Source organism: Pantherophis guttatus, chromosome 13 (assembly GCF_059756535.1).
Source record: "Pantherophis guttatus breed Tessera chromosome 13, ASM5975653v1, whole genome shotgun sequence".
NCBI classification, from domain to species: domain Eukaryota; kingdom Metazoa; phylum Chordata; class Lepidosauria; order Squamata; family Colubridae; genus Pantherophis; species Pantherophis guttatus.
Genome location: NC_142075.1, coordinates 14,341,659 through 14,362,364, shown reverse-complemented (window position 1 = coordinate 14,362,364; position 20,706 = coordinate 14,341,659). Strand labels below are relative to the sequence as shown.

General features: G+C 44.4%; 1 protein-coding gene across 3 annotated transcripts; it reads left to right on the top strand.

The window, feature by feature from the left end:
• Positions 1-6: 6 nt before the first annotated feature.
• RLBP1 (retinaldehyde binding protein 1) lies at positions 7-19,840 on the top strand. Of its 3 annotated transcripts, XM_034424641.3 has the most exons (10): positions 7-259; positions 4,843-4,875; positions 5,065-5,181; positions 6,023-6,151; positions 7,077-7,107; positions 8,110-8,314; positions 11,694-11,872; positions 12,552-12,710; positions 14,684-14,794; positions 16,135-19,840. In XM_034424641.3, the coding sequence occupies exons 4-10, from the start codon at positions 6,099-6,101 to the stop codon at positions 16,291-16,293; spliced, it is 897 nt and encodes a 298-aa protein (XP_034280532.2). In that variant the 5' UTR covers positions 7-259; positions 4,843-4,875; positions 5,065-5,181; positions 6,023-6,098; the 3' UTR covers positions 16,294-19,840. The 3 variants fall into 3 exon arrangements, with proteins under 3 accessions (XP_034280532.2, XP_034280531.2, XP_034280530.2); XM_034424640.3 differs by lacking the exon at positions 5,065-5,181; XM_034424639.3 differs by lacking the exons at positions 5,065-5,181; positions 7,077-7,107 and having other exon boundaries at positions 8-259.
• The last annotated feature ends 866 nt before the right edge of the window (positions 19,841-20,706 follow it).

The window sequence follows — 20,706 nt, the reverse complement described above, 5'->3', positions numbered from 1 at the left end:
CCTCATTTTCCTTTTGTACTTTCCTTCCATGGGAATCCCTTCCCTGCTTTTGGATTGACCTCATTATGAAGCCCTCCTGAGCGATGCCCTGGGCCGGCCTAATCCCAGCCCAGCGTTTCTAACGGGAAGTTTGTCAGGAGTTTTCTTTGATCCTCTCCAGTCCCACTGCAGTTCCCTGCAGCCGGCCGGTGTCCGAGTTCCTCACTTTTGGCTTCAGGATTCCCCACAGAGATCTTCCTTGAGTATCTTAGCATCCTTTGTGAGTATTTTATTGATTGAAGTTTTGCAACACGGCCAGCATTGGTTCTGTTTCTGCAACCAAAGATGCCATAGCTTTACTGATCTTTTTTTTTAAAAGAATAGGAGCGGTGATGGAGCTGAAGGCTAGCATGTCTATATTCTAATGAAGAGAAGAGCAACCAAGATGATGAGGGGACTGGAGGCTAAAACATACGATGAATGGTAGCAGGAACTGGGCATGGCTAGTCTAGGGAAGAGAAGGACCAGGGGAGACATGATAGCAGTCTTCCAATATTTGAAGGGCTGCCACAGAGAGGAGGAGGGGGTCAAGCTATTTTCCAAAGCACCTGAAGGCCAAACAGGTGATAATGGATGGAAACTGATCAAGGAGAGATTCAACCTGGAAATAAGGAGAAATTTTCTGGCAGTGAGAGCAATCAACCAATGGAACAGTAGTTGCCTTCAGAAGTTGTGGGAGCTTCATCACTGGAAGTTTTCAAGAAGAGACTGGACTGCTATTTGTCAAAAATGGTGTAGGGTATCCTGCTTGGGTGGGGAGTTGGATTAGATGACCTACAAGGTCCTTTCCAACTTCACTTCTCTTCTCTTCTCTTCTCTTCTCTTCTCTTCTCTTCTCTTCTCTTCTCTTCTCTTCTCTTCTCTTCTCTTCTCTTCTCTTCTCTTCTCTTCTCCTCTCCTCTCCTCTCCTCTCCTCTCCTCTCCCCTCCCCTCCCCTCCCCTCCCCTCCCCTCCCCTCCCCTTCCCTTCCCTTCCCTTCCCTTCCCTTCCATTCTATTCTATTCTATTCTATTCTATTCTATTCTATTCTATTCCAGTGAAAAACCATGCAGAAGTTCAAGTCATTGTGTATTGTTTCTATTGAGTTAGACTATTTATCTACTGGCTGAATAATATCCATGGTAGAACTCTTCCCCGTGGTTGTATCTCAGTTTGTTTTCAAGGTAGATGCCAGGCAGTAAACCCAGCTGCCTCTGCATTCAAAGCATTTGCTCCATCCCAGCAATGATTCGACCAGCTGAGTCCAATGTTAGGCGTTCTTAGACATGTGGCACCAGCTTAGTGAGACTTTGCTTCATTGTAGACTGATGAATCAGTGGTATCTTTTCAGATGCACATATTGCCATCTTGGTCTAAAGTTTTATTGATAGAAGACTTGGAAAAGCCATCCTGTGCTTCTGCCCATTTCAAAAGTTTCTCAGGTGCCACAAGAGTGTGGTTTTTTTGTCCCTACTGTAGTTTAGGCCAGTGTAGTTAGCGATGTGTAGCTCTGCCGCAGGTGACTGGATTTGCATATTGCATTAGACACACTGCACCTTGATCGGTTTTGACTTAACGTGGTGAGTAAACCACAGCCCTTTTAGTTTCTATACTGTAATGTATCGTTTAATGTGCTGTGCGCTCGATCCATAGTGGGTCTCTCAAACAAACACAGGATTAACAAACACGTATGAATTCAGATTGAGCCATTGTTGCTGCTTGTTGTTGTTACTTTTGTTGCATTGTATAAAGGAATTAGTTTTTTAATTATTTAATGACAAAGTATTAATTACATGTAACATTCTGAGATTATAAGGGACTTATAATTATTAGGAATTATAATATATCATTATAATCATATAATATGATTTACTGCTGGTGCGAATCTCTCCAAGGCTCAAGGTTGACTCAGCCTTCCATCCTTTCTAAGGTAGGTTAAATGAGGACCCAGTTTGTGGGGGCAATAAGCTGACTTTGTATAAATATACAAAAGTATGAAGGCTATTGCTTAACGCACTGTAAGCCGCCCTGAGTCTCCGGAGAAGGGCGGCATATAAATCAAATTAAAATATATATATATATATATATATAATATGTAATTATAAGGAATTATAATTATAACATAAGGGACGAAGTGGCTCAGTGGCTAAGATGCTGAGCTTGTTGATCGAAAGGTCGGCAGTTCAGCAGTTCGAATCCCTAGTGCTGCATAACAGGGTGAGTTCCCGTTACTTATCCCAGCTTCTGCCAACCTAGCAGTTCAAAAGCACGTAAAAAATGCAAGTAGAAAAATACCGTGTTTCCCCGAAAATAAGACCCTGTCTTACATTTTTTTGAACCCTGAAATAAACACTTGGCCTTATTGGCATGCGCTCAAAAGCCCGATTGGCTTATTATCAGGGAATGTCTTATTTTGGGGGAAACAGGGTAGGGACCAGCTTTGCGTTTAGTCATGCTGCCAACCTAGCAGTTCGAAAGCACATAAAAAATGCAAGTAGAAAAATAGGGACCACCTTTGGTGGGAAGGTAACAGCGTTCCGTGCACCTTCGGCGTTTAGTCATGCCAGCCACATGACCACGGAGACGTCTTCGGACAGCACTGGCTCTTTGGCTTTGAAACGGAGATGAGCACCGCCCCCTAGAGTCAGAAACGACTAGCACATATATTCGAGGGAAACCTTTACCTTTAACATTCTGAGAGAAATATTTTATATTTTCAAAATGGGGGAATGGGGGAGGAAAAGCATAACTGTCACAGATAAATTATATAACCAATGTTTTATGTCTACAGATCACATTTCCCTTTTTTTTTAAAGTTTATTTGTCTTTCAGACCTTGTCATAAAAAGCAGAGAAAGCAAAATGTTCCAGAAATGTACTATTTTAATTTTAGCCACTGCCAACAGTGAAACCAATCTATGTGCTGAACTGTTCAATGTGACTCTGGGAGAAAAAATAAAATAAAATCAGATAGTCATTTATAATTTTTTGGCGTGGACCACTGTCTTATTTCGTTTTTAAAGAAAGGGAGGCATTATTAGGATTATTATACGCAACAATGTGAAACAGCAACGGCAGGGGTGGGTTCTACTTACCTTTACTACCGGTTCATATCGTACCCGCGCATGCACAGATCACTTCTGATGACGTCTGGGTCAGTGGGAGGAGCCTCCCACCAGTTTTACTACTGGTTTTTGCAAACCGGTCCGAACTGGGGGCAACCCACCACTGCCCACAGCCAATTCTATAGCTGATGTTGCCATCACGTTCTTCCCAGGAACCCAGGATGCAGTAATATATCAACATAGTATAGGTGCAGATCCAAACAGTGTTCCATTAATGTTCTATTATTATGGTTCATAGTCAGCCAGATGTTCAAACTGGATTTGGAATTTTTATCCAGCCAATGAACGAGTCTTTCTCAAGGACTTGGCAGATGTTGTTTGATGGTGTTACAGAAATCATTGCAGGATGTAAGCTGTTCCAAGCGGGGCTGCCTTTTGCAATTGACTGATGGTGATTTTGTCAATGCCGATGGTGTTCAAGTGGTGCTCTAGAGTGTTTGAGATTGCACCCCAAACTCCCATTACTATTGGTACTATCTTTGCTTTCTTTTGCCACCATCGTTCTATTTCTATTTGTAGGTCTTTGTGATTTTCATCCCATTCTTTTTCTTCTACTCTGCTGTCTCTGGGTATTGCAACATTCACTCCTAAGGCATTATTATTATTATTTATCATTATTATGGGGACAAACACAAAAGTTGAAACAGCTAGTTAGGCAGGGGGAGATAAAAACTTGAGTAAGTAGAGAGGCGTTCTGTCTTTTTCACACACTTGATGACAGCTTCAAGATAAACTAGTAAGCCAAAGTTATGAATGCTGATTTTTTTTTTTTTATAATAAGGGTATAAAAACAGAAACTTGCAAATCTGAAGACTTCCCCACTCCCCCACTTTATCTTCATGAGCAATAAGGAGAGTCAAATCTCAACTGCTTTCTCAAATTATATTTCTCCCTCAGACTAAAATTGCTTTTATCTGAGCATTGTCTTGCTTGTAGCTCTTCCATGTTCTTCCATGCTCTGCCCATTACACTTCTTAACTGTGTTTAACACATAGGGCTTGAAGAGAAATGATGATAGAGCACTTTCCTAGGGCATAGAAGGGTTTAGATCAGTGGTGGGTTCTAACCGGCTTTACTACTGGTTCTCTTTGTACACGCACTTCGCATGTAAAGTGGCATATGAAGCCATGTCGCCCGGCACATGCTGCCTTGCCTGTCTGTCTTCTGGGTTTCTGGCATGCATGCACGCACAATGATCAGCTGTCCTTCGTGCGCGTGGCAGTGCCGAAAACCAGTGTGCACATGCGCACCAGCCAACTGATTGTTGGGGACGCATATGCGCCAGAACCCGGAAGTTGGATTTTCTGGAGCATGATCCCTTTGTGCGTGCAGCAGTGCTCAAAACCAGCCTGTGTATGTGCACCGGTCAGCTGATCATCGGGCATGCATGCACGCTAGAACCCGGAAGTTCGGCTTTTCCGGAGTGCGGCCCCGATGAGCTTGCGCACATACGCGCAATGTTTCCACATGACCTTTTCATCACTCAGTGCTGAAAAGGTTCGCCATCACTGGTATAGGGTTTCCTGCTTGAGCAGGGGACTGGACTAGAAGACCTCCAAAGTCTCTTCCAACTCTGTTATTCTGCAAGTCCAGTTAAGTGTGGTTAATCCATTCAGTCATTGTTAGATAAAATTTGTGTAATCTCAGACTTCGCTAACAGCGTTCACCTATGGTTTTCTGCCTCCTTTTCTTTCTCCCAGGGGCTAGATTGGAGTGCAGAGATGACAGCAATGGTGAGTTTTAACTCCCTTCCTTTGTTCCCATTCTCAAGTTCTCCCTGGGGATAACTGTTGGAAAACATGCCGGATTCAAACCTTCTCTTCAGCAGACTTGGTTCTGGTCAGACAACACACTAAACCCCAAAACAGCAAATCCCATTTTGGTCTGGCATGTTCTTCAAAGTCCAGTCTGTGTAATTGTAGGTGCATCATCACATGAAGTTTTCAAGAAAAGATTAGGTGTCCACTGTCCAGAATGGCATAGGGCTGTGATGACGGATCTATGGCACATGTGCCAGAGGTGGCACCAGAGCCATATTGGTGAGCATACAAGCATTGCCCTCGCTCAGCTCCAGCACGCATGCGCACGCTGACCAGCTGATTTTCGGGCCTTCTGGGCCCACCGGAAGTCGGCAAATGGGCTGTTTCTGGCCTCCGGAGGGCCTCCGGGGGGGAGGCTGTTTTTGCCCTCCCCAGGTTCCTAGAGAGCCTCTGGAGCCTGGGGAGGGCGAAAAACGAGCCTACTGGGCCCACTGTGCCATCACATGCCAAAAGCGGGGGAAATACAGGGGGGTCACGCATGCATGCCCGGGGGGACAGGGCACATAGAATTATGGGTATGGGCATGCGCGCACGCGACCACCCCACACTCCCCTCGCTTTTGGCATGCGATGGCAAAAAGGTTAGCCATCACTGGCATAGGGTCTCCTACTTGGACAGGGGTTTTACTTATTTATTAAATTTATTTGCCGCCCATCTCATATCGAAATGAATCTGGGCGGGTTGGAGTAGAAGACCTCCAAGGTTCCTTCCAACTCGGTTATTCTATGTTCCAGCTATTTTCCTGTTCCCTGTGCTATGTAAATCCAGCAAATCAGGCCAAATGAACTTAATTATGGTCCAGGAGTTAAATACCGGAAAATACATGCAAACATAGCCAAGGTGTCTCTATACCCAAAACTAAAGCATGAATTGCCTCCACTAAACAGGCTAACATGCAGTTGTGCATTTTAGTGCTGCGTGAACTTGCAGCCGAAAGGATTCCCAACTTCTGCAGTTGCTAGGCTGAATCTTTCCTCCCCTTTGCAGTATCCCAGATTGTTGACTGAGGTTTGGCACGATCAAGGCAGGTGTGATCTTCATCTTGCAATTTCATTCTCAGACTGGCACCTTCAGGCCTGTTTCGGAAGAGGAGCAGGCTTTGCGGACTAAACTCGAGCGGCTGACCACCAGCGACCATGGTCCTGTGTTTGGGAAGCATGAGAAGATCCCCGCGCACACCCTGCAGAAGGTGAGCATCGTGGGGAAATTGGGGAGAACGACAGAAGCAGGAACCCAAGGACCGTTTGCAGAGGCGGAAGATGGGCAAGAAAAGCATTTAGCACAGATCCGTTGGCCAGCTGGCATTGCCACTCGTTTTTTTTTTATCCTGATCAGACGTCCTGCTTTAGAGAGGACTGTAAATATATACTGGGCTGCAAGTTCCTTCTGCCATTTTGCATGTCACTCAGACCTTTTAATCTAGGCTCAGCTACCTAACATTGATCATCTTACTCATTTTAAGAGCTGTAAACATTTACTTCACAGCTATGGCCACTTAATCTTAAAATCCTGTAATGTTAAGCCAAGCCTAGGTGTTAGAGGGAAGTATAATTACTTTCCTCCTCTTCCTCCTCCTCTTCTTCTTCTTCCTCCTCTTCCTCCTCCTCTTCCTCCTCCTCCTCTTCTCCTCCTCCTCATCCTTCTCTTCTTCCTCCTCCTCCTCCTCCTCCTCTCCTCCTCCTGCTGCTGCTGCTGCCATATCCATCATTGGATTTTGGCGATCCTATTTCTATCAACAGCCGCATGAAAAAGTGCTGCTGAGTTTTGTCCAAACCAGTCCCTTTAGATTTTGAAGCCATGATGTGGCTTCAAAACCTGCAGCCAGGTTCTTCTGCCTGGACCTCGATTGCCTTCAATCCTTCCCTATCAGCCACTGGATGGCACCAAACTCCAAAAAATAGGGCAACGTTAACTACAGTACTGTATTGTAAGCTCTAACTGAAACTGTTGACTCTACTTGGATGTCGGTTCACTCTAGTTCAAAATGTTGGTTTGATTCACAACCACTCTTGGTATGGAAGAGGAACCATTACTTTTAAAGGATATTTCCCCAGGTGTTTAAAAATGTTCCTTGTTACATATAAATAACAGTTACAATTTGGTTTCCACTTTAGGAAGAACTCTGATGCTGCATCCAGATTTCAGGTTGTGTACTATAAAAAAATTTTGTGGGGGGAGGTATCTTTTGCTAGAAAGGGTTCCTCCAGTTAATGACAAAAGGACTCCAGGCAGTCCTGGACTTAAAACCACAACTGAGACCTGAATGGCCGTTGCTAAGAAAGTGAGCGGTGCCCGATTTTTCAGCCTTTTCTGCCACAGTTGTTAACGAAATCACTGCAATTGTTAAGTTTTACTCACAGAGTAAATCCAGTTGAAGGTGTGGTGGCTCAGTGGCTTTTATGAAGCTGGAGATGGTCTCTGCTCCAGCGGTTCAAGTCCTAGCGCCATTCGCCTCAGCTTCTGTCCACCTAACGGTTTGAAAGAATGCTCTATGTGAGTAGATAAATAGGTGCCACTTTGGTGGGGAGACGAGTCGGTGTTCTGTGCAGGTAGTCAGATTTCTGCTGGCTCTGAACCTTCCCAGCTGCAGCGCTTGTTTGTGTGGTGGTTCCAGGAACTGAAACAGCTTTGGATGATGCTGTAGGAAGAGCCTCTTGTCCTTCTTTCTGGTGTAAAGCCAGCTCGCCCTCCTTGTGTGCAAGCATTTCCAACGACAGAGATTGTCCCTTGGCATCCAAACTACTACTCTGCAATAGCATTGTTGTCTCCTGGCTAATGTAACAATGCCATATGCTAATGATAATAATAATAATAAGTGAATCCTGCTTTCCCCATTGACTTTGTTTGTTGGAAGTCAGCTGGGAAGGTCACAGATTATGATTGCATGACCTTGAGACCTTGTAACCACTGTAAATACCTGCAGGTTGCCAAGAGCCCACACTTTTGTCAAACAGGGATGCTACAACTGTTGTAAGTGCAAGGACCGGCCATAAGTCACACTTTTCAGTGTCTTGTAACTTTGAACAGTCACTAACACATGGTTGTAACTTGAGGACTGCCTGTACTTTCCCAGGAAAAGCAGAGATTCCAGTATAATCCTCCAACTCATTGTCTGTCTGTCAGATTACCTTTGCCTCTCATCCCTAGGCTAAAGATGAATTGAACGAGACCTCAGAGAAACGTGAATTAGCAATCAAAGAGCTTCAGGAGCTTATCCAGGAGAAAGCTAAAGATGGCGACGACATTTGCAAAACAGTTGCTGAGAAAATGCAGGGGAAGGAAGAAGCTTTCCTCCTCCGTTTCATACGTGCCCGCAAGTTTGATATCAGCAGAGCTTATGATTTGATTAAAGGTGAGAATTCTTCCATTGGACCCTTCCCTGCAGACATACAGTTCCATAACTATCACTTTTGGGGGGTTGAAGTTTATTTACTTACTGATTTCAATGATTTTTACAGCTGTACAGCTCATAGCTTGGGTGGCGTGATGCTCAGTGGGTAAGAGGCTGGGCTTGTTGGCAGGAAAGCTGATGTTTGAAAGCTGAGTGCTGTGTGATGGGGTGAGCTCCCGTCCTCACCTAGCTCCTGCCTACCTACCAGTTTGAAGCAGTGGTGAAATCCAAATTTTTTTACTACCGGTTCTGTGGGCATGGCTTGGTGAGCATGGTGTGGCTCGATGGGCATGGCAGGGGAAGGATACTGCAAAATCTCCATTCCCACCCCACTCTGGGGCCAGCCAGAGGTGGTATTTGCCGGTTCTCCGAACTACTCAAAATTTCTGCTACCGGTTCTCCAGAACCTGTCAGAACCTGTTGGATTTCACCCCTGGTTTGAAGGCATGCAAATGCGAACAGGTAAATAGGTACCACTTTGGTGGGAGTATAACAGTGCTCCGTGTTATCACGCTGACCACATGACCATGAAAATGTCTTTGGACAGCGCTGGCTCAAAGGGCCCTTGAAACAGAGATGAATGCTGCACCTTAAAGTCGGTGACAACTAATGGAATCAAATCCACAGGGATTTCTTTCCTTTCTTTTCCAGCGGTGTGTACAAAGATTAAAAGCATCACAATATACATTCATGATTTTACACTCAAACAACAACCCTGAAAAGAAAGCCATACCACCAACAGAGCTAAGCTAACTGCCTGAGCCAAAAGTCTGGAGGAACAATTAGGTTTTCTGAGCTTTATGAAAAGCTAAAAGACCACCAGGATTTCTGGGAAACGCTGTTTTATAAGGCAGATGCAGTCACATAATTGTGCAGCTCTGGGGTTCCAACAAGATGGCATTGTGTTTTTCCATCTTCAAATAATTTTATTACAATTTACAAAGCATACACATAAAAAAATAACATAAACTAACGATCAATGGAAATTGTAAAGAATAAAAATAGAACAGGGATAGAAGTGTCAAAATGTATAAAGGAAAGGAAAACACCAATCTATATAAAGAATGACTTTCTTCCAAGGATAATAAAGAATGTTTACACTCAATTCTTAGTTTAAGACTATAATAAAATGTCCATTTCCCTCAAAAAAAGTGGGAAATAAAAAAAAATATTTCCCCCCTTTTCAAGATTTAACAATCAACAAATCCACATCAAATTTTGATATATTTTTTTCCACCTTCAAAAAGTCCCCCAAAAGGGCTTCCAATTACAGATGAATTTCTTCAGTGATTTTCCTGTCACGAGGGCCATTCACTTGGCCACCGTCGCCAATTCTGCCATCTTGATTAACCCGTTCCTCTGTTGCGGAATTCCTCTATTGTGGAATGTGACAATATTAAGATAGCATTGTTTGATGGACAGAACCTGGAGCCTGCCTTCCCTGCTAGATCTGGTGGGATGAGCAGGTGGGAGGTGGGAGGGCAGGTGATCTCGCAAATAGCTTGGTCCGATGCCATGTAAAACATCATAGGTGACAACCAAAACCTTGAATTGGATTTGGAAGCCAACTGGGATGAGTTATATTACTTGATTGTCACAATGTAAAAAAAAGATGTTGGGACTCTAGAAAGAGTGCAGAGAAGAGCAACAAAAGTGATTAGGGGACTGGAGCAGAGGTGGGTTTCAGCAGGTTCTGACCAGTTCTGGAGAACTGGTAGCGGAAATTTTGAATAGTTCAGAGAACCGGTAGTAAAAATTCTGACTGGCCCCGCCCCCATCTATTCTCTGCCTCCCAAATCCCAGCTGATCGGAAGGAAATGGAGATTTTGCAGTATCCTTTCCCGGGATTGGGGAGGGAATGGAGATTTTACAGTATCCTTCCCCTGCCACGCCCACCAAGCCATGCCATGTCCACCAAGCCACGCTCACAGAACTGGTAGTAAAAAAATTTGAAACCCACCACTGGACTGTAGGCTAAAACATATAAAGAACAGTTGCTGGAATTGGGTATGTCTAGTCTGATGAAAAGAAGGATTAGGGGTGACATGATAGCAGTGTTCCAATATCTCAGGGGCTGCCACAAAGAAGAGGGAGTCCAGCTATTCTCCAAAGCACCTGAAGGCAGGACAAGAAGTAATGTGGGAACTGATCAAGGAGAGAAGCAACCTAGAACTAAGGAGAAATTTCCTGACAGTTAGAACAATTAACCAGTGGAACAACTTTCCTCCAGAAGTTGTGAAGGCTCCAACATTGGAAGTTTTTAAGAAGAGATTGGACAACCATTTGTCTGAAGTAGTGTAGGGTTTCCTGCCTAAGTAGGGGGTTGGACTAGAAGACCTCCAAGGTCCCTTCCAACTCTGTTATTCTATTTCTACTCAAATTGCGGGTAGTAGCACTATCAGAACAGAATAGATCAGAATAAAAGAGTTAGAAGGGGCCTTTGAGATCTTCTAGTCCAACCCTTGCTCAAGCAAGAGACCCTATACTGTTTCAGCCAAGTGGCTGTCCAGTCTCTTCTTAAAAGCCGCCAGTGTAATAGCTCCACCACCTCCATTCGTAATAGATGTCATTACAATACTATTTGTCTACTTGCCAGCTAGAAACTACTTGCCAGAGTTTCAGATTTTTGCGATAGACGGTCTGCAGAGGAGTTCTGTTTGCACTTACTTTGAATGTCCTTTGAAACATCTGTACAAACTGGAATCCAGATAGAAGCGGGTCTTTTGCTCAAAGTGATTCTTCTATTCACGTTTTTTTTTTAAAAAAATTGATTTATATGCCGCCCTTCTCCGGAGACTCAGGGCAGCTTACAGTGCGTTAAGCAATAGCCTTCATACTTTTGTATATTTTATACAAAGTCAGCTTATTGCCCCCACAAACTGGGTCCTCAATTTACCTACCTTAGAAAGGATGGAAGGCTGAGTCGACCTTGAGCCTGGCAAGATTCGAACTTACTTTAATTGCAGACAGCTGGTGTTAAATTACAGTGCCTTTGTCTGCAGAGCTATCCAGGCTCCTTTTTTAAAGTTTAAAGTCCATGTGTGTAAAATTACATTTTTTAATCCAGGTTATGAATTTTAAAGATTATGGTCATGCCCTTGGCTTCCTTCAAATTAAAATGGGTAATTTCTGTATCACAACAAAAGCATTGAGTTTACTGAGCTATTGATTGGAGTCAATGAACTTGTTGTTCAAAGCAGGCAGCTCTTAACTGGAAAAAAACCCCTTCCTGTCACCAGTTCCACCTTGGAGACATCAAGTTTTAATTTGATCATTGAGCCATCAGTTCATGTAGCATCTCTAAATGTGGCACTGTTAGACCCTCTATCCCTAACTCTAGGTTACGTCAACTTCCGTCAGCAGTATCCAGAACTCTTTGAAAACCTGGTGCCCGAGGCAGTACGGTGTACCATTGAGGCTGGCTACCCTGGCATTTTGTGCAACAGGGATAAATACGGTCGAGTGGTACTACTGTTCAACATACAGAACTGGGATTATGAAGAGATCACGTTTGACGAGGTTGGTATTTGTTCGGGAAAGGTGTTCCATCTTTTTGCAAGCTTTCTCTAAGCCTTTTAACAATCATAGCTCCTCCTAACGCAGAGAAAGCGCTGTGGCTCTCCAGATCGTGGCTCAATATCGGCAATTGACGATATTTCTCATCTTTGGCAAGGCAACATCTGGGATGGAGAACATCTGGGTGCAAACTGCAAACAGAGATGCAGGGGTGGGCCTGCTGGGGGTTTGCAGGGGTTCGGGAGAACCTCTAGCTAAGATTCTGTGCAGTTCGGAGAACCCCCAAATCCCACTCCTGACTGCCCCTCCCACCCCGCCCCGTACTTCCCAGAAGTCCCCACGTGGCCTGTTTTGGATGTAGGTAAGTGCAGGGCGTGCATGGAGGCTCAGAGAGGGTGAAAAACGGGCCTACCGGAAGTTTGGGAAGGGCCTCCAGAGGGCCTCTGGAGCCTGGGGAGGCCATTTTTGCCCTCCTGGAGGCTTGAGAAGAGCCTCCAGAGCCCGGGGAGGACAAAAAATCCCCCCCACAGGACCCCACAAATCCAATCCTATCCTCTTTGATGATGATTACGACTTTACTTGCATCACCAATGCATAGCTGGTGTTTCAAAGCCAACGCGGTAGAGGAAGTCCATGAATATGTTGGAGCCTGAGCTGCTACTCTCCCATGGTTTTACTGCAGATCCTCCGTGCCTACTGCGTGATCTTGGAGAAGCTGCTGGAGAACGAGGAAACTCAAATCAACGGCTTCTGTATCGTTGAGAACTTCAAGGGATTCACCATGCAGCAAGCTTATGGTATCAAGCCTTCGGAGCTGAAGAAAATGGTGGACATGCTACAGGTGAGCCTGATCTACTTGCCATGGCAAGCTGCAGAGATGGAACCACGTCTGGAAATTGCCCTAAATTAAGACAGTCATGCTATGGCATAGTAGTACAAAATGGAGCCCTGGGGAAGGGTTGAGGTCAATGGACTTCTGCAATATTCTTTGCCATCTAACAAAGGGGCTCCAGGAAATCCTTTGGGTCAGGTCTGTAGAGATTCTAGTCATCCAGTTCATGGTTGTCTCAAAGGTGCTTTTTCAGGAGGCAACTGGATTTCCTTGTTTTTTCTTTTTTCTTTTGAAACGTTTCGCTTCTCATCCAAGACACTTCTTCAACTCTGACAGCCCTGTCCTTCCACCCCCCACTATCCTGTCAAGAGCTGAAGAAGCTTCTTGGGTGAGAAATGAACCGTCTTCAAAAGAAAAAAAAATAAGAAAGTCCAGGTGCCTCCTGAAAAAAGCACCTTTGGGACTTTTGGATCAGGATTTACAGTAACTCAGTTGTCTGTATGTAAACAATAGGACTATGCAGATCTTTGCAGGGATGCTTTGCTTTAACCAAGTTGCATTGTTTTGTTTGCTCTTTGGTGCTCTTGATTAATGGATGCAATCAGCAAACCCCAAAAGAAGGTTAGATTTATCTGTAAAGACCCACCCCATCAATCATGTTAAGAAAATAGCTAAGTCTGAGCTAATCTATTTGGTCCACCTAAGTCTTCCATGCCTGAATTGCGAGATGGGTGGCAAATATACTGCTCAAAAAAATAAAGGGAACACAAGCAGAAGACATCCGAGATCTGAATGAATGAAATAGCCTTATTAAATACTTTGTTCATTACATACAGTAGTTTTGTGTTCCCTTTAGTTGTTTGAGCAGTGTATGTAAAGAACAAAGTATTTAATAAGGCTATTTCATTCATTCAGATCTCGGATGTCTTCTGCTTGTGTTCCCTTTATTTTTTTGAGCAGTGTATATTTGATACATAAATAAAAATAAATATTATAGAACTCTCTGTCCAGGATAGGCAGCACACACTCTTCTCAAACACTCCCTTACCAGAGGTGGGTTTCAGCAGGTTCTGACCAGTTCTGGAGAACCAGTAGCGGAAATTTTGAGTAGTTTGAAGAACCGGTAGTAAAAATTCTGACTGGCCCTGCTCCCATCTATTTTCTGCCTCCCAAGTCCCAGCTGATTGGGAGGAAATGGGGATTTTGCAGTAACCTTCCCCTGGAATGGGGTGGGAATGGAGGTTTTACAGTATCCTTCCCCTGCCATGCCCACCAAGCCATGCCATGTTCGCCAAGCCACGTCCACAGAACTGGTAGTAAAAAATTTTGAAACCCACCACTGCCCCTTACAGTAATCAAACCATAGACCTGGTTGAAAAAGACCAGTTAACTTTTAGATGATAGGAGAGAGAGATGTTGCTACCATCTAGAGAAGAGCCATGGTGGGACAGTGGTTAGAATGCAGTATTGCAAGCTAACTCTGCTAACTCTGCCGACTGCCAGCAGTTCGATCCCAACCGACTCAAGGTTGATTCAGCATTCCATCCTTCCAAGGTCGGTAAAACAGGGACCCAGATTGTTGTGGGCTGACTCTATAAATGCTTAGAGAAGGTTGTAAAGCACTATGAAGTGGTATATAAGTCTAAGTGCTATTGCTATTGCTAGAGGTCATCTGCATTGTTGTAAGCTAGACCTGGTGATCTTAGTCTTGCCAGGACTCTCTTACAAAATATAAGACTTTTCCAGCTAAAAATGGACACGAGGGGATGGAGATGACTTCCTAGTCACAAATTGTTCCTTTTTTGACCCAGTTGCTGAGACTGTTCACTGCCAGAATCATCAATGGGGAGATTTGACTAGTTTAGTGGATGAGGTCTTGTGTGAACAGGGCTAAGAAGAAATCTTGGTTTCTGGATAGATGAGATCTTGCTTAAGACACCTTCCATTTTTCTGGCTTTCACATTTATCTTTGCAATTCCCAGGATTCCTTTCCAGCTCGATTCAAGGCCATTCATTTCATTCACCAGCCTTGGTATTTTACCACCACCTACAATGTTGTCAAACCATTCCTGAAGAACAAGCTTCTGGAAAGGGTGAGTTGTACCACCGAAGACTGCACAATGTCAGGTTAATGTTGGTTTAATGTCAGGCCTCCAAGTAACATCCCCAACGAAAGGATACTCCGAGGCTTGGATTTCCTCAAAGTTACATTTTATTAGAGCTGTCATATTGGCACATCTGGGGAAACCCGAATCTGAAAGCTTCCAGGGTTTCCCCACTCAAAGGAAAGTTCAAGTCCCTGCCCAGCACCCACATGTCCATCCCATGGTCCAATTACAGCATGGTCCCAACTGGACAGGCCTCCCAATTCCAGCCCTCCAGGTGCAGGGCAAGATGGTCTTGACCGGGGGTCAGCAACCTGCGGCTCTGGAGCCGCATGTGGCTCTTTCACCCCTCTGCTCTGGCTCCCTATCACTCAAAATTTGATATTTGCAGGACCTTCTCCTGCCTGCCTCTCACCGTCCTGTTCGCTCACATAGGGCCGCTCTCCTCAGGGTTCCGACGACGAGCCAATGTCGTCTTGCTGTGCCCAGGGGTAGGGCGTTCTCTGTGGGTGCTCCCACCCTCTGGAATGAATTACCTACCGAGCTCCGGACGGCTCCTGATCTCCGCTCCTTCCGTCGGGACCTGAAGACTTGGCTTTTCAAACAAATAGGCTGAGACTGATTCCGGGCTTTATTATTTACTACTAATTAATTATTTGGATTAAATTATGATTTTATTGTACTTGTTTCTTAACTTGTGTTCGCCGCCCTGAGTCCTTTGGGAGAATGGCGGCATATAAATACATTTAATAAATAAATAAATAAATAAATAAATAAAATATACGTCACAACCGCCAATGTGCGACACCTGCCGGCACGCAATTTATTGAGCTTTTCAACCTCTGGTAGGCCAACCATGGATAAATCCAAGAAAAGTTTCAGAAGAAAACGGAACGTTTAATTCAACTACATATGCTAGTTTTGTGGCTGCTGAAGAAATAGTCAGGCACGGGGAGGGTTTTGTGGCTCCCGGTGTTTTCTTTTCTGTGGGAAACAGGTCCAAATGGCTCTTTGATTGTTTAAAGTTGCAGACCCCTGGCCTTGACTCCCTGAGAAAGGAATGTTATTATGACTATGCATCACCCCGTGCTCCATCCAATCCCCCCTCCCAGTTTCCCACACTAGGAAACATGGCAGGCCTGAAGGCACGACGACAGAAATGGCATCCCGGCCTGACACACAATAGTACAGGTAGCTTTCTGCTTATCACCACAATTCGGACCAGAATTTCCATTCCTGGGCCAGTTTTTAAAAAATAGAATAAGCAGCTCCAAAGGAACTCTGTCTTTCTTCTGCTCACGCCTTCCTTCTTTTCCTTTCTTACTCAGGTCTTCGTGCACGGAGATGAACTTGCCACCTTCTTTCAAGAGATAGATGCTGATATCTTACCGGCTGATTTTGGAGGCAACCTGCCCCGATACGATGGCAAAATGATCGCCGAGAAGCTTTTTGGGGTCTGGATGGACACTGAAGACACAACTCTCTAAATATGAACAGTCCGAGGGGGAAGATCAGCCTCCGTTTTTTCTTTGAAATGCAGTGCAGTGTAGTTCTCAACATATAACCCAGATTAGGACCAGAATTTCCATTGCTATCACAGGCGTTTTGTTAAGCGTTTTGTTTTGTTAGGGGCCTGGTGGCTCAGCAGACTGAAAGCATTGTGATTAACACCAGCTGCCTGCAATTACTCTAAGTTCGAATCTTACTAGGCTCAAGGTTGGCTCAGCCTTCCATCCTTTCTAAGGTAGGTAAATTGAGGACCCAGTTTGTGGGGGCAATAAGCTGACTTTGTATAATATATACAAAAAGTATGAAGGCTATTGCTTAACGCATTGTAAACCACCCTGAGTCTCCGGAGAAGGGCGGCATATAAATCAAATTTAAAAAAAAAAAAAAAAAAGCGAGCAGCACACAGTTTTAGAACCTTTTTTTTTTTTTTTTGGCTATGGTTATTAAGTGAATCACACGGCTGGTTCAGTTGAATCCACGTTCTCCCATTGATGTTGCTACTGGGAAGCCGATGCGATCACATGCAACCATCGTAAACACAGCCCGTGACCTACATTTTGATCATGTGACCACGGGGGTGTGGGGAATGCTGCGGTGGTCATAAGTGGGACGACCAGTTGTAAGTCACTTTTTTCCCCCAGTGACGTTGTAACTTCAAACGGTCACTAAATGAATGGTTGTAAGTTGAGGACCACCTCGATCGATGGGCCACGCAGATTGTGATCCCAAGCTCTATCTCTTTCATTCCTCGTTTTCACCCTCTCTCGGCCATCAAAGGCAGAGCCCTCCCCCACAACCCCCCTTCCCAAAACAGGTGCTGTCATCCTAGCTCAGCCTTCCCTAGTGAGGATAAGAAAGCAAACCGAAGGAGAAGACCATAGATCACGGAGTTGCGCATCTACAAAGAAGGCACTATGGCTAGTTTGGTTCACTTTGAGCCCAACCGCTGGTGTGTCCAATGGACCAGTTTATTGGCCTTATTCGGATTGGGGCATTGGCGAAGTATGTCTTCATTCAGAGTTGTATATTTTAGGACAGTGATGGCGAACCTTTGCAGCACCAAGTGCCCAAACTGGAACGCTCGCATGCGTGCGCCACCCACTTGGTCTTTGGGTTTCCAGAGCTCTGGCATGAACAAAGATCAGCTTGTCGGCGTGCACGCGTGCACCAGAAACCAGAAGAGCAGCTGGCAATGGCGAGCATGCCCATAAAAAGGGCTCTGTGTGCCACCCCTGGCACGTGCGCCATAGGTTTGCCATCACGGTTTTAGGATCACGTTAGTGGACGTTGGAAGATGGCTCTAAGTTGTGTGTGTGGAGGGAGCACAGGAAGAATTCCTCTGGAACAGAATAGGAAGTCACTGCAGAAACCTTGCAGGCCGACTGAAATATTTTTTCCAGTATTTTTCCAGTATAAATTATGAGTTTCGTAGCCAACAGAAATGGTTCCAATAGCGTGCATGCTTTTGGCTTAAGTTGCTTTAGTAAACGAAACGCGCCAATCACGAGGATTGTTTGTACGCTCCCTGCTTTAAAAGACCAACGTACTTTAAGCAATTAGGCAGGGCAAATCTGAGACAGATGTATTTTTGTCTTCTTTTGCTTACTTTATTGGGTTTCAACAGCTCATCCCCGGGGGAAGAGCCGTACCTCTCTAAGACAGAGCCCTGACTTTGCATTATGGGAGGTCCCAGGCTCTGCTTTCTACTTTCTTCTCATATAGCTGAAAAAAAAAAACAAAAAAACAACCCTCCTGCTTACGTAAATCAAGCATCATCTTGCAATTTTTCAGAACCACCATCATCTCATGCCTGCCTGAAATCTCTCAAGGTTCTAATCTCTTCCTCCTGAAAGTCTCAGCTAAGAACAAATTGTGAGACTTTGCAGCCTCTTACATAACTTCATCCCCTTCAAAAATAGTAAATGTTAAGATCACCTTAATTTGATGGAAGCTTCGACGGACGCTGAAGATATTTTGACAACTGCCCAAGAACCAGCCTGGATTTGTCCACTTATCACAACATGTAACTCTAGCCTCTGGTTCTTACTATTTTTCTTACTATTAAGTCCTGGGTTTGTCTAAACACTGTGCCAGAATTATATTACAGGTAGTCCTTGACTTATGTCCCTGAGACACCGCAACCATCATATGTAAATAGTTGCTGAGCGCCTAAATTTTGAACATGTGATCAAATAGGTTGCTGCTAAAGTTGCAAAGTGCAAGGATTGATTGCAAGTCACTTTTTTCAGTGCCTTTTGTAACTTCGCTGGCTAAATAAATGGTTGTAAATTGAGGATTACTTCTTCTGTATAGCAACAGCATTTAAGACTTATATGCTGCTTCCCAGTGCTTTTCAGCCCTCTCTAAGCGGTTTTCAGAGTCAGCGTATCACCCTTAACAATCTGGCTCCTCATTTTACCAACCTCGCAAGGATGGAAGGCTGAATCAATCTTGAGCGGGTGAGAATTGAACTGCTGGCAGTTGGCAGAATTAGCTTGCAATACTGCATTCAACCACTGTGCCACCACACCTCTTCATATCTGGCCTCTCATTTGTCTTCCCTGCTCATTCCTCAAGATAATCCTAGAGAAGAGGACAGGCTCTGTGTGTGTGTGTGGGGGGGGGGGTTGGTTAGTGGGGGGTCGGCAACCTTAAACACTCAGCACCACAAAAGTCCTAACCGGAAGCCCCCCATTCAATTCTGGAGCCGACCGGAAGTCTGGTTCCCCCACCAGAGTCTCCTCCTCATGCGGCTTCCTTTTTCCTTTACCTGTCCTAACCGAAAGCCCTACCAATTGTGGAGCTGACAGGCGACAGGGAGCCGCAGCAGAGGGATGAAAGAGCCACATGTGGCTCCAGAGCCGTGGGTTGCTGACCCCTGGGTTAGTGGGTCCTTCAGTCACATGCATCTGAAGATGGTTATCTAATCTGGCCATCTCACACAGAAGGAAACATTCCGCTTCTCCTCTGTCAGATGCTCAGTTTTAAAGACAGTGGTCCATTGCAATTTCCCCAAGTGTAAAATTCAAACCAGGAGCTCAGAGAGAGATATGATCAGTTAACCTACTTATCCACATATCCTCCGCTTGGGGCGATACCCCTTTGTGGTTTGTCAAGGCCATAAATGGAAAGCAAGAATGCTGTCCAAAGAGTAGTCCTTTCTGTTCTCTTACTTGTTCCACGAAATCAGATCCGTAACGGTCACCCTCTCTTTTCCCTATCCTGCTCCACATGGCTTAAAAATGCTAGGCTTGTTGGATTGGTGGAACAGGCCAACAGGGATAACTCCAAAATAGAAACCATTGGAAGAAACCTACAAGAGGGTCATTCATGAGAAGACTTTGGCGCCGACTCAAGCTAAACAGGACATACGCTCTGAAGCTGCAGAGAGAAGTGGGGGAGCTTTCTGCCCACCCCCATAGCATTAATTCACTCTCTGGGAGACATAGATAGAAGGGAGAGATGGGATCAGATGTTCCTTTGCCATCTCTCAGACATTAACTCCCCCAGGAGACGGGCAAGACTGAGATTTCTGTTTCTCAAAGTTAGCAGATACCTGGGAACTGCTGAATTCCTTAGTTTTTCAACTTGTGGCTTGCTCCAAACCCAGACAGGGCATAATGATCTTCCCCCAACTCACAGAAAATTTAAACATTCATTCCCCAACCCCCCTGAGCACTGGGAGAGGAATTTAAACAGATCCCTTGCAATCTAGCAATATGATGTACTTATTTAATCAGGCCTTTAGACTAGAAGTTTTGTGAACGCTGTCACTGTGTTTGTTGCATGTAGAAGAGAAACTGGTTTTCAAAAATCTCCTTTGTTATATACAACTTTGCCCATTTTTTTGTCTCACATTCTACTACATTCTACTATAATACTATTATTACCAATCCTATTATTTCTTTTTACATTGAGCACTACGGTTAATTGTCTCTTTACAGCATATAAGCATGTTGGCCAAAATGACACTAATACGAAAACATACTAATCTGTTTGTAAATTTTTAGCTGATTTTATGAGAAATCTGGCACAGGAACTATCTGCAATAGGTGCTGTCTATGTTATTTCACTTCACGCTTCCTAAACTGGGAAACATACAAAAAGTTAAATTACACTGCAACATTTCCAGTGAATTATAAATGGTGAGCTAAATTAAATGCGTAAAATAAAAAATTATATATCTTCAAGATCATCCCTTTTAACATTCAACATTTGTCAACCTTAAAATGGGAGCACCCATTGGTTACCATTCTCCAGAGATTTGTGGTATTATAATTTCAGACACAATAAACAATAAACTATTTCAGGTTAAAGTATGTGTTTGTTCAATGTGCATATTGAACAGAGACTGATTATTTGCAGTTAAGTATCGGAATCGGAAATAACAC

What these genes read in the sequence shown, in the direction of transcription:
- RLBP1 (XM_034424639.3), top strand. An exon ending in AAATGGTGGACATGCTACAG is followed by an intron (nt 12,711 to 14,683) that starts GTGAGCCTGATC and finishes TGCAATTCCCAG; the next exon opens with GATTCCTTTCCAGCTCGATT. An exon ending in AGAACAAGCTTCTGGAAAGG is followed by an intron (nt 14,795 to 16,134) that starts GTGAGTTGTACC and finishes TTTCTTACTCAG; the next exon opens with GTCTTCGTGCACGGAGATGA.